The sequence below is a fragment of the Phyllostomus hastatus genome, unplaced genomic scaffold (assembly GCF_019186645.2).
Source record: "Phyllostomus hastatus isolate PE091 unplaced genomic scaffold, TTU_PhHast_1.1 phas_contig_34, whole genome shotgun sequence".
NCBI lineage: Eukaryota > Metazoa > Chordata > Mammalia > Chiroptera > Phyllostomidae > Phyllostomus > Phyllostomus hastatus.
The window spans coordinates 29,921,607-29,934,659 of NW_025333857.1; the positions used below are offsets into that span (position 1 = coordinate 29,921,607).

Sequence of the window (13,053 nt, forward strand, 5' to 3'; positions counted from 1 at the left end):
AGGTCTGATCTACTTCTAGCACTTTGCAGGGCTCCGAGCACTTCCCCAGTATCCTCTTGGTTTCCAGAGCTCTTACTCTTCTGCAGGAAGTGAGGAAGGGATCACCATACCCAGCCAGTGGCTGTTCACCCTCCCATATTTGACCATTTGTTGGGATGGTATTTGTTGACCACCTATGGAAACTGATCAGGAAATGGAGTGTATTAAACCACTAATATTGATGTGAAAACAAAACGAAAGCCTAAGGTAAAATTATGTCACTGCTCTCTGCAGGCCAGAACCCAGAACAGAGAAGAGTCCTTTGACTACTCCAGATCCTATGAATACAAGTCAAACTCTCCCTCAACTATTGCTGGTAACGAAATTCCTGGGGCATCTGCCAAGAGTCATCCTCCTCCTCTTGCAGCAAAACCTTCCTTTTGCAAGCCTATACTGAAGCCCTCCACTCCTGTCCCTCCCCCAGAAAATGAGGAGGCAGGAGAGGACAGTGTGGAGCAAGATAGCACACCTAAGTCTGTCCTGGGCAAGGTAAAAATATTTGAGAAGATGGATCACAAGGCAAGACTGCAGAGAATGCAAGAGCTCCAAGAAGCACAGAATGCAAGGGTAATTGTTTTTAAACTGCTGGATTATTTTTGCATGTCAACAATAAGAATTTTAAATGTTTTCATTTAATGAAAATAATTCGCAGCCCTTTTCCCATGGCACTAACGCGAAAGGGATGTTCACACACACGATACCAAAGGCTCGCCCTCTGTGTGTCGTTTTCAGACTGTCGGCTATTCATGTGTCCTCTTTTCTTCCAGTCAGGAAAGCCTAACAATAAGATTCTGCTTTTTGTGAATCAGAACTTTATGCTGGGTTCCGAAGTGTGGAAGTGTGACAGGAGAGTCAGTGCCTCTCAGAAGTTGTTTTTCATTACAGCATTTACGTTTGTTTGGTAACTGAGTTTTAATTTGCTCCCAGATTTGCCATAGAAACCTAGCAAACCTTGGGTTCTGAAATTGAGAGGCCCATAGATTGTACTTTGTTACAAAAAAAAACCCTCACCTGAGGACATGCCTCCTTGATTTTAGAGAGAGGGGAGGGGCGGGGGAGAGAAAGAGGGAAATAAGTGTCGATGTGAAAGAGAAACATTGATCAGTCGCCTCTTACACGCTCCCCGACTGGGGACCGAACACACAGCCTAGGCATGTGCCCTGACTGGGAATCAAATCTGCGACCTTTCGCTTTACAGATGCCACTCATTTTTGTACCATGTGTAAACAACATTTCAAAAGTCAAAGAAGAATTTAGGTACAAGTCTGTGGAGCATATTCTGCCCAGTGGATGTGGGATTTTTCTCATTTCAGTCTGCTACAACAACAGCAGTGCTTCTTGGCATTCCTCTTTTTTTATTGTGATAAAATGTACATAACATAAAATTTACCATTTTAACCATTTTTAAGTGTTCATGGACATTGAGTACATTCACATTTTTGTGCAATAGTCTCCACCGTCCATCTCTAGAATTTTTCATCCTTCCCAACTGAAATTCTGTACTTATTAAACTATTCAACAATTATTCCCTATTTCACACACATCTCCATCACCCCCTTGGTAACCATGCGATTTTTTTCCTCTGGGATTTTTACTATACTAGTGACCTTATAAAAGTGGAATTATGTAATTGACCTTCTGTGACTGGCTTATTTCACTTAGTATAAGGTCCCCCAGGTTCCTCCCTGTGGCAGCATGTGTCAGAATCTCATTGCCTGAAATGTTTTTCCTCTTTGGCATGTGCCAATCAGACATCACACAAAAGCATGAAAACTACAGAGTCACTTCTGTTCTTTTTCTCCTTCAAATGGAATTGGAAAACGGGACCAGCAGGAAGCCAGCAAGCAGACTGCCCAGTGGTTCATTCTTCCCTTCTTACTCTGTTTTTTCCTTCATCACCACAGATTGAAATTGCTCAGAAGCACCCTGATATCTATGCAGTTCCAATCAAAACCCACAGGCCAGACCCTGGCTCACCCCAGTACACAAGGTAAGGGCTGCTTGGGAGGTACAGGTCTACCTAGGGGCTTACCTAGAACTTAGACTCCCAGGAAAGAATTTTCTTCATTTACATTTCAGCATAATAAAGAAAACTTTTTTCCCCTCCCTAGTCAGTAGTTTACCTTACTTATTTGGACAAATTTTATTACAAAGACAAAAGAGTCAAAATTTCATGGTAGTTTTGCCCTTGTGCTAAAACTCTCTGACAGTGTAATCATTGGCATTTCAACTCAATTTCCCTTCACACACTGGAGCACAGGTACATTAAATTGTGTTAGGACAGGGCATGAGCAAAATTTCTGGGGCCTAGACCTACTTTGTCGCTATCTTCTGGCTTTTGGCCAAGCTCCTGAACTCCTTTGCATCATCTAGCAAAGTCAGGCTGCTTGTGCAAAGGTGACAGTCAATTGGCTGATGTTGGTAAGATTCTGCATTTTAAAGATGCTACATAAGCACTAGGAATTACCACAGTGTCTTCCTGTGGAGGTTTTAACACTGGATCATTTCCTGCTTCCGAGAATAAGAAAAAAATAAATCGCACTTCTTGTGGCTATTCTGACTGGAAGCTAGAGTCTAGTTTTACAGCAATAGAAAACTAGGGGCAAATTGCTTTACCGATCGAACAGTGGCACTTGTAGCCAATGAACTTAGGGATGGGGAGGGCTACCCCTTGCCCAGCTGGGGAGTCTGTAGGTCAGGGAGCACTTGGATGGCCTCCTCCTTGCTACGCAAGCGGACATCAGCATTGGCCTATTGCTTCCATTCCCAGCCCCTTCGCTCTGTGAACCTGCAGTGGGACCAGGAGTGTCCCAGGTTTGTTAGCCCAGAAGTAAGCAATCTATCTTGGGTGATTGCCTGCTGTGCCTTTAACCCTCTCACTCTTCAAGTTTCAGACCCCCCGAACCACAGAAAGGTCCTCCCAGACTTTATCAAGATGTCAGAGGAAGTTACGGCAGTGACGTGGAGGAGGAAGAATACCGCCAGCAGCTGTCGGAACACTCAAAGCGCGGTTATTACAGCCAGACTTCTCAGTACCGAGACACAGAGTTATAGGTGTCTTGAGAATGGACTCTTCTGTACCCTGCTGTCACCACCTCAGAGCAACACTCCTGCGGAGCTGTGGGTTGGTTCTTTCCAGTTAAAATGTACTGTGGAGATGTGGTGGGACCTGAGCTCCCATTCCCTCGTGGCGAGCACAGGGCACAACCAACGCAGATTTGGGACTGAAGGTTCTATTTGTGTGACTGGGTCTGGGGAGTTGGTGGCTTTTTGCTCAGAATTAAGAGAAACACTACAGTCTGATAATGTTGCCTGCTTCAGTGGACCAAAATCTGTATTAATTCTGCATATTTTTAACATGTACATTAAGAAGTGATAACTATTTTTCATTAATAGCTGCATTTAAGGACTGTTTCACCATGAGACAGAATGCGAAAAAAGGAGTAAAAATAACTGTCCGACTCCAACTAAATTCAAAGAAGTATTTTATTACAACTCTTAAGTGCCTTTGATGAGAAGTGGCTTAAATTTTCTTCCTTTGAAGCTTTATGCAAAGCCATAATGGACTAAAACATTTTGACTAAATTTTATACCAGTTTAATAGCTATGGTTTTCTCTGCACTGTGTCATCTTTTTGAAGCATTTGTCTTTGTAATATTTTCCATAAATTCTGACTATATAGTAGCTATTCTTGGTAGTTTGGCTACCAGTGCTAAATAGCTTCAAGACCAAGAAATTGACATAGAAATGTTTTGTTTGTGCTCCACAAAAGCGGACACTCAGCAAAAAAATTATTTCCAAAAGTATGTGTATTGACAACAGTTTTATAATTTAATAAAAAGGAGGACATTGCAATCAATAATTCGCTTCGTGGTGGATTTCTGCACTAATTCCTATTTTTAAGTGCAACTTTTATTTCCAGTACTGATCACAAAAGTGAGGACATGCTCACGCCCATTGCTGAACATTGGAGGATGAAGATACATTAAAAAATGAAAATTACTCTTAACCCCATCTCTCAGATTTTCTCCAGTCACATATTTTGTGGATGTCTGTGTGTGTTGTGTTTGGAGGTAAATCGTATTTGCAGTTCCGTTTCTTAGTTCCGTTTGCAGTTCCTTTTTTATTTAACATTCTGTCATGTACATTTCTCTCAGGTAGTTAAAACTCATGCAAACATCATTGCTTATAGCTGTAAACTAATACATTGTGTGACTGCTTCATAAGTAGGCAGTTCTGCTATGTTGGCTATTTGGATTGTTTCTAGGTTTTTGCCTCTTTTACATGAATTATGCCACTTTGTATATAATCTGTTTATGGGCATCAGTGATCACCATTCAGTTCTTTTCTGCAGGTAGGTTCTCAGAAGTGGAATTGTTGAGCAAAAGCATAGGAACATTTTTAAGGTTCTTCATGTGTATAAAACTTCCTAGAAAAGTTGCATCAGTTTATACTTCTACATTCACTCTTCAAAGGTTAAAATATGTTTACAATTTAAGCAAGACAGCCTAGGAATTTAGGTTTGTGTGAATCAAAAGTACACTGAATTTAGGAAAAGAGTCTTGGTTCCACTCAGGGTCATTTATAACATGAGTTGACACAAAGGTGTTAAGCCTTTTTAGTTGCATTAGAAATTCAGTTTACTCATAACTGAGTTTTACTACAGATATATCCTTGGTTATGCCTCAGATATATGGGTGCTGTAATTCATAAACCACTTCGTGCAGTACCTTGAATTTCTGAGCAGTCCTCAAGGCACTGACTCAAATCTGCATATTTCATAAGTAAAAGCGACCTCTTGTGGATAGAAAAAAATACACTAAATACACAATGATTCAGTTTGCTTATGTCCTTTAAATTCAGCAATGAGCCTTTTGCAAACCCAGGGACTGGAAGAGAGGAGGTTTTCCAGCAGAAGATACGCTGTCACGTAGCTCCAGCACTTTTTTTGTTATACCTTAAGTGGTGCAGACAGGCAGGACCTCTGTTTCCCAGAATGTGCCATAGTGTGCCCAGTGGACAACCAGTGCCTCCCCCATCCCTTTTAATTCATATCCTGCTTTGTTCTGGGAAGGATTTAAGGCTGCCTACAATATATGTGGAGTGTAATTAAGAAAAACTAGCTCTGGTTTGTGTGGTTCTGTGGATTGAACACTGGCCTGTGAATTGAAAGGTCACTGGATTCCAGTCAGGGCACATGCCTGGATTTCCAGCCAGGTCCCCCTCAGCTGGGGCCGTGCAACAGGCAACCAATCTATGTATCTCCCATACGTTGAGGTTTCTCTCCTCTCTTCCCCCTTCCCTTCCCCTATCTCTAAAATTAAATAAATAAAATTTGGGGGGGGAAAGTGGGCACTAGGCAAATGCACAGAGGGAAATACCAAAATAGGAAAGACAAAGCCACGAGTGTGGGCAGTGTTCACCACACACTATCAGAGGGCCTCTGCTTTCCAGAGGCCACTGTGGGGCACAAGCAGTGACTGGTATGCAATTTGATTCAGAATGTCCCTAAGCAGGAAAGTTGTTCCAGAATTTTCTCCCACCCTCGTTATTTTTATTCCGTGGGGTCTTAGGTTGCATCGTGCAATCACTGCCAGTTACTTGCCAGGATGATTCTGGACATGCGTGTCTTACTGTAATCTTCCACATGGGGCAATTGTACAATTCCAAGGCCACTCAGTAAAAGTTCTGGACAAAGCACCCAAAGCTGCAAGTGTAGAAATACCAGTCTTCAGTCTCACCTAATCTGGAGATCCATTCTGGAGTATCCAGGGCCAACACCTCCCAAATAGCAATATCAATATGCATGAAACCCCCAGATAAACATGTGTCCATCATCCTGGAAAATCAAAGACTGCCTGCGGAAGGGGGAATGAGTGGTAAAATAGGGTAGGCCATGCAACAGAGTGCAAACCTCTCACAAATTTGTAGGATAAAACATAGGACATGGGAAGTTATGCACTTTCAGCAGGTCTCTTTGGGCCACATCCCCCACACCACATGCTCAGCTTCTGCCCGTTAGAGAAGTGATGCCTAACTTGCCGTCCATCCCTCAGTTTACTATTTCTGCCAACCCCTATTTTGTTTGTTGGGTGAACAGCAGTAATTTGGGGGCTGCGGAAGGTCTTAATTTGGGTAGCAGACCCCAAGGCCAGGCTTTGGGTGTAAGTCATTTGGGAAATACAACTAAATTCCTCAATGCGAAACCCACACCTGACCCCATCCAGAAATGCAGGTGAATGGGATAAAACACGTGTGTCGGTTTTCCCACCCAGGTGGTGGGGAGCTTTCACAGATTGGCGCCAGGACTTGAGGGCAGCTCTGTGTGTGCAGTGCGTGCCTGTGTTGGTGGGGAGAGGGTGTCCTCACCTGGCCCCTTCAAGCAAAGAAATGTAGAGCCAGGCAGTCGGAAAGCTGGAGACCCCAGCGGCGCGAGGCCCTAGGGCCAGGGCGGAGGAGCCTGGCCCTCGATCAGGACGGTGACTGGGCTGTGCATCTACGAGTCCTCCACGGTGAGAGGTTTTTGTGAATAGAGTTTTAGGATAGGCTGGAGAGACAAGGGAGGAACTGGAGGATTATCCCTAGGGAGAAGGGGATTAGGGTGCTGGGGGAAGCCTCCATACCTGTACTGGTTGGGGTTTCCCAGAAAAACAGAGCCCACAGTACCGGGGAGAGGAAGAGGAGAGTGCACGCCAGAGAGAAGAGATTGAGTCTGAGAGACTTAAAAAGTTGGCTCACTTGATCTTGAAGCTTGGTAAACACAAAATCAGCAAGGGAGGCCTGCAGGCTCAAGACCCAGGGAAGACCCCCAATGAGCACAAGGGCTGCATGATGGCGGGGTTCCTTCCTGCTCTGCTCCGGGAGGGTTCGGTATTTGGGCCTTTGACTGGATAAGGCCCCCCTGGGGACCGTTATGGAGGACAACCTGCTTCACTCAAAAACCACTGCTTTAAATGTTACTGTCATCCCCTGAACACCCTTATAGCAACATACAGAATAACATTTGACCAAATTATATGTTCCCCTGAGACTTCCTCCAGCCCAGTCGGAGAATAAAATTAACCATCACAATACCCCATCCCCTTTACCTCATAGGCCACTGCTGCAGCGGTACTTCCTGTCCGGTGTTGAAGGGTGAATGAATGGGTGAATGAAGGAACCAGAAGGGAGAATTACATATATTTACATGCAGGTATAGATTTATATGATACATGTATATACTTTACCTGTTTATATATTTATATTTTATTTAAATAGTAAACTTTAATGAGTAGAAAAGTCTTAAAAATTAAGAGAAAACAAAAATAAGAGATTCAAGTAATATAGTCAAGAAACCCTAAGAAAAATAAACTATTTGACATTTAAAAATAATATTCAGTGAAATGCATGAGATTAAAATAAAAGGCTGTGGCTCTGGCTGGGTAGCTCAGCTAATTAGAGCATTGTCCTGATAGGCCCAGGTTGTGCGTTCAATCTGTGGTCAGGGCACATACAAGAAGCAACCAATGAACACATAAATAGGTGGAATACCCAGTTTGGCTTGGTTAGAGTGTCCTCCTGTGCACTGAAAGGTTGGGGTTGGATTCCCCATCAGGCATGTACAAGGGCTGTGGGTTCAAAACTTGGTGGTGGTGCATGTGGGAGGCAACTGACTGATATTTGTCTCTCACATGGATGTTTCGCCTTCTCTCTCTAAACAATAAACATTTTTTAAAAATAAGTGAAACAACAAATGGATGTTTTTCTCCCTCCTTTTCTCCCTATTTTCTCCCCCCCCCTCTCTCCAAAAATCAATAAAAATAAATAAAAGGTGGAATGGCAACTAAAATATATGTTTGTATACATAGGGAAATACAGATAAAGCTTATCTCGTTGCTATTTGCCTTTTATTTTATTTTTCTTTTCAAGGTAGTTTTTTTATTTTATTTATTTATTTATAGAGACAGGAAGAGAGGGAGAAAGAGAGAGAGAGAAACATCAATGTGTGGTTGCTTCTCATGTGGCCCCCACTGGGGACTTGGCCTACAACCCACACATGTACCCTGACTGGGAATCGTACCTGCGATGCTTTGGTTTGCAGCCCATGCTCAATCCACTGAGCTACACCAGCCAGGGCTTGCCTTTTATTTTAAATTTTATATACATATATGTGTGTGTGTGTATCTGTGTCTCTGTATAAATTGGCATTTATGTTCCCCAAAGTAGTGACTGTAGTTTGGTGTTTATTGTGTGCAATAAAAGGTGAGCTGTGATTTCACTGTTTCTGTGCTGCCCTCAGAGACTGTTCCACGTCAGAGAAGGCCAAAATCCAAGTTCCTCCACCCTGAGTTTGGGTCTCTCTAGGAAGGGTGACTGGGGAAGAAGATTCTGACTGATCAGAATCATCCTGGGACAGATGAGCCGAGTGTATGAGGGTAGTTCTGTCTCTGAGGAGAAGAAGAAAGAGAAGTGGAGAGCATGGGGACCTGGAAAAATGAGGGGGAGGGGTTGAAGTTAAGCCAGAAACTTCCCAACCCCTTTTCCTTCTCCTCTAATCCCAAATCCCACACCGCGCCCCCATTCTCAAACAATTCCATTAGAGACTGTAGGAAGTACAGAGGCATCCAAAGGACCTGTGGGAAACAGTACTGATGGATACAGAGGAACCTCATTAGAAGGACAGGAATGGGAACCCTAGCAAGATGCTTTGGGAGGTTTTGAAACGGGAGGACGGGTTCTGAATGCTTTCCAAATGAATACACCTTTGAGCCAAAATGTAAATGATTCAAATATTGAGTATTTAAAAAGATACAAATGTTTTACACCAATAAATACAGTGGCACTTTATTACTTAAATGTAGTTTGGTGGGCCAGAATATAATTCCCTAAAGCAGCTCTTATCCCCACATCAAATGTTAGTTCCTTTCCTTGGAACTAACTGGGAGATGGTTGCTTTGGTATCCCTGCCCTGCTGAGGGGCCTAGAGAGGCTGTGAGCTCCCATTCTGGAATCAAAGTGACTTCACATTCAAAACCAATTTTGTCAGTTATTTGCTTTGAACTTGGGCAAATTTATTTAGTGTCAGTATTATTTTCATTGATAAAATGGTGATAGAAAATGACACCACTATGTCATAGTTTTTGTGGCACTTTAATAGGATGGTATGCATAGAATGTTCGCTGAAGTAGCCGGCATGAAATAACTACTCAGTAGAAGTAGCTCCAATTATTATCACTACCAGTGCTTGTTTCACCATCCCTATTTAGAAACCTAAGTGTCGTCTCAGCTTTTCTTACTCTTCCTCCAAATAACGACCTGCTTTCTTCTACTTAAGAACTATTTTTAATTTGTCCCTCTGTCCCTTTTCCCATGACCAGTATCCTAGTCTGCATGGTTGTGAATTTTCTCTAATTCTCCACCTAGCCAACAGGCAGAATCATCTAACACTGAGCTGAGAATGTCTCCCTTCTGCTTAAAAAAAACAAAAGTGATGATTTCCCTTTGCCTAGAATGAAGTTTCAGTTTTTTCATTTTTTGGGGGGATATAATTGACATGTAACACTGTAGAAGTTTAAGGTATACAACCTGTTGATTTTATATATTTATGTATTGTAATATGACTGCCACCTTGGATTTAGATAAGGCCTCTCACATCAGGAAATTATAGTGTTTCTCTCTCTCTCTCTCTCTCTCTCCCCCCTTCTCTCTCCTTCCCTCCCTCCCTCACCCCCCCCACCCCCACCTTCCCTCCTGTGGTAAGAACAATTACGATCTATTCTCTTAGCAACAAAGTTTAATTCTTTGTCATGTCATTCAAGGTTTTTCTGCTGTCCCTGTGGTAGACTGTGTCACTGGTCCAGTCCTTCACCCCTCTCTGTATGGGTGTCCTTTGCCACATGGCTTTACTGTTGCTCCCACTAGAGAGTCTGAACCTGTCTCCTCACTCCTTGACTCTGGATGGGCCATGTGACTTGCTCTCTTGCACCTCTGCCATCTTCTGAAAGGAGACTCCTCAGGCCACCCGCTGCTGCCCCTAGCGGGATGAGAGAGATGTGGAGCAGAAACACCCGAGCTGAGTCCAGCCTAGATCAGTATACGTGTGAGAAATGATAAACAAGGTTGTTTTAAGCCACTGAGTTTTGGGGTAGTTTTTCATGCAGCAACAGACCCCCAAATCCTTTTACAGGTAACTCCTTCAAAGTCCATGTGTGTTGCAACTTCATGGGAGAACTCGCCCCTTGTACATTTCCTGAATTCTCTGCTCTTCCTGCCACTGGGAATACCCTGCTCATTTCTTCACCATCTTTCAAAGCCCCAGTCACTCTTCCAGGCCCAGCTAACATGTTTCATTCTCTGTCAGGCCTTCCCGATAACCCCAATCAAATTTAACTCTGATTCCTTCGGCAACCTTTCACAGCCCTTCGTCTGTGTCCAGTGGTGTTCTACAATAGTTATCAACATACAGATCTGGTCCCCATTCCCTTCTGTTTCCTTAAAAGGGAGCGTGTGGCTATGTGTGTGCAGGCCTACCACTTATCTTTCGTTCTTCCGCAGTGCCTTGCAGCATGTGTTACAAAAATGTTGTTGCAAAAAAATGGCATGAATGGAAAAATAAATTGGCATGCAGTGTCTGTCTTTTATCACAAAAGCAGGACAGTAACATAACAAATTTTGACATTGGGCCCGGTTTAAACTTCAGTACTGATATCTCTGACATAAAGTGGAGAACGTTAGTGAAATAAGTTGAGGAAAGCTGCTAAGAACTTCGTTTGGCTACGAAAAGACAGGCTGATATTAAAGTAGAGTTTGCAAAAGGATAAAATTAGGATTTTTCTGCAAATATAAAAGGAACACATGTCAAGGATTTTACGTAGCCCACTTCGTTACTTAATGAGAGACCCATAAGACGTTAAGACCTTTTTAAAGAGCCTTTGAGGAGCCAGTTACACATATGCAAGTAATTAAGGAATATTAGAATTAAAATTCTAGGTTAAATACAAAGCTGGTTAATATCTATGGAAGAGTAAATGATAACCTTTGTAGATAGCTTTTCTACAAGACAAAAATTATTTGCATCTCCACCAGAAAAAAATCTACACATTAACATGTAATTACACTTACTAAGTCTGAAAACTTTGATCAATAGTTCTAGCACTAATTAGTCACTCTGTGAGTTATTATGACTAATAGTCACACAAACTGTTTTTAGGTCATTAAAAAGATTAATTCTCGACTTGGCTGGTGTAGCTCAGTGGATTGAGCACAGGCTGCGAACCAAAGCATTGCAGGTTCGATTCCTAGTCAGGGCACATGCCTGGGATGCAGGCCACGGCCCCCAGCAACTGCACATTGATGTTTCTCTCTCTCTCTCTCTCTCTCTCTCTCTCTCTCTCTCTCCCTCTCTGTCTCTTTCTCCCTCCCTTCCCTCTCTAAAAATAAATAAATAAAATCTAAAAAAAGATTAATTCTCTACGTTTGGATTATAGCAGGAATATTGTCCAGCTAAGGTAATGAAAAATATGTACTGAGTCTGTCTCTGTGCAGATAAACACGGTCACCATGTGCTGGATATGCCCTAATGTCCCCCTTCCAAATGTGTGTAAATCGTCAGTTCTTTTATTTGCATGAGAGTTTTCTGAATTGACAGTGTGCTTTGTTCATTGTAACAGCACTGCGTAGTAGGAATGGCAGGTGTGCCAATACTACTTTTATAAGTAATCCATAATTTAGTTGTGCAGCTTGCTCAGAACCCTTCAGCTGATGAATCGCAGTGTGGTTGGGACTCAAAACAAAGTTTTCTGCTTCAAGCCCAGGCTTTATCTCTTTTCATCTAAAAGCCCCTTCTATGGGATCTCTCAAAATAGTTTGTTGAACATGTATACTTTTCTACTTACTATTTTATTTTTTAATTTTTTTAATTTTTTTTTAAAAAAGGTATGTTAGAACTGAGGTTTCATGTTGCCAGAAGCCAAGGAACTAATCTCTTTCACATTTTTTTCTTTTTTTCTTTCTTGCCTACACAGGGTGATGACTTTTTTTTAATTTAAAAATTGGCAGATTTTACATCAACATTCAGATTTTGGGCTTTCCTTTAAAAACTGGAGCATTCAACTGTTCCAGGCCGCATCATCTCTGCATGGCCACCACGGGCTGGCCTGGGTGACTGCTGCCCAAGCAGCAGACAGTACCTACCCTGCCGCACTGACTGACACGGCCTTCATGACGGCTGAGGGCAGTGAGTTTGCAGCCCTTGCTCACGTCCTCCCTGCCTCCCCATACCCCAGACCCGAGTGCCCAGCACCTGTGCAGTGGCGAGGGAAGCCAGGGTTCTGAACCTGCAGAAGGAATGCCACAGCTTCCTGGCAGGTTTGCAGTTTATTCTGCAAGATGGGCCAGAAATTTCACTTGGCTCTAGAGGAAGTACCTTTTCAGGTCCTGTTCTCTGTGGCTACTATAGCTTAGATTGGTTGGAATAAGAAGAAGATTATTGGGGAAGGGTTCCAGGTATATTTTTGTTGCTTAGAAAATTACCTTCTGAAGTTGAACTGAATGAGGACCAAACAGGATTCCTGAGTGGAGTCGTAAGACAGCCTAAGGACTTGGGCCCGCAGGAATGGAAAATATCTGATGGCAAGAGAGTCCAGTAAGACCTGGTGGTCAACAGAAACTCGAGATAACCTGACCAAAAAATGTGGCCACCCCTCTACTCCCTGCTCAAAAATGCACAGATAGCTGATTTTATCTCCCCTCTAATTGCCGATGTTGAAACTGCTGACCCGCATGCTGCGGAGGATCAAGGCTTGACCACTGTGCAGCCTTTCTGGGTTGGCGCCACTCTGCCTCAATAGCACAGACAGGGGCATAGTCGCTATGTAATCTTGTCTAGTAAGGCAGCTGGTCAAGGCAGTCACCGACCCGGAAATGGGAAATTCTGAAAGCCCGCCTTTTTAAAAAAAGCCCACTGTTTCATGCAAGCCCACTTTGCCCCCAACTTATAAAAGCAGCCAGCCTCCAGCCGGTTCAGAGGACCTTCCT

General features: G+C 43.0%; 1 protein-coding gene across 3 annotated transcripts in view; it reads left to right on the forward strand.

The window, feature by feature from the left end:
* TJP2 (tight junction protein 2) overlaps nt 1-3,898 on the forward strand; it is a 119,203-nt gene extending 115,305 nt beyond the window's left edge. For all 3 annotated transcript variants that reach the window (XM_045840316.1, XM_045840315.1, XM_045840314.1), the window contains 3 exons: nt 274-606; nt 1,944-2,029; nt 2,928-3,898. In XM_045840316.1, coding sequence (XP_045696272.1) covers nt 274-606; nt 1,944-2,029; nt 2,928-3,093 — 585 coding nt within the window. In that variant the 3' untranslated portion in view covers nt 3,094-3,898. The remainder of the gene's footprint in view (nt 1-273; nt 607-1,943; nt 2,030-2,927) is intronic.
* Nucleotides 3,899-13,053: the final 9,155 nt, after the last annotated feature.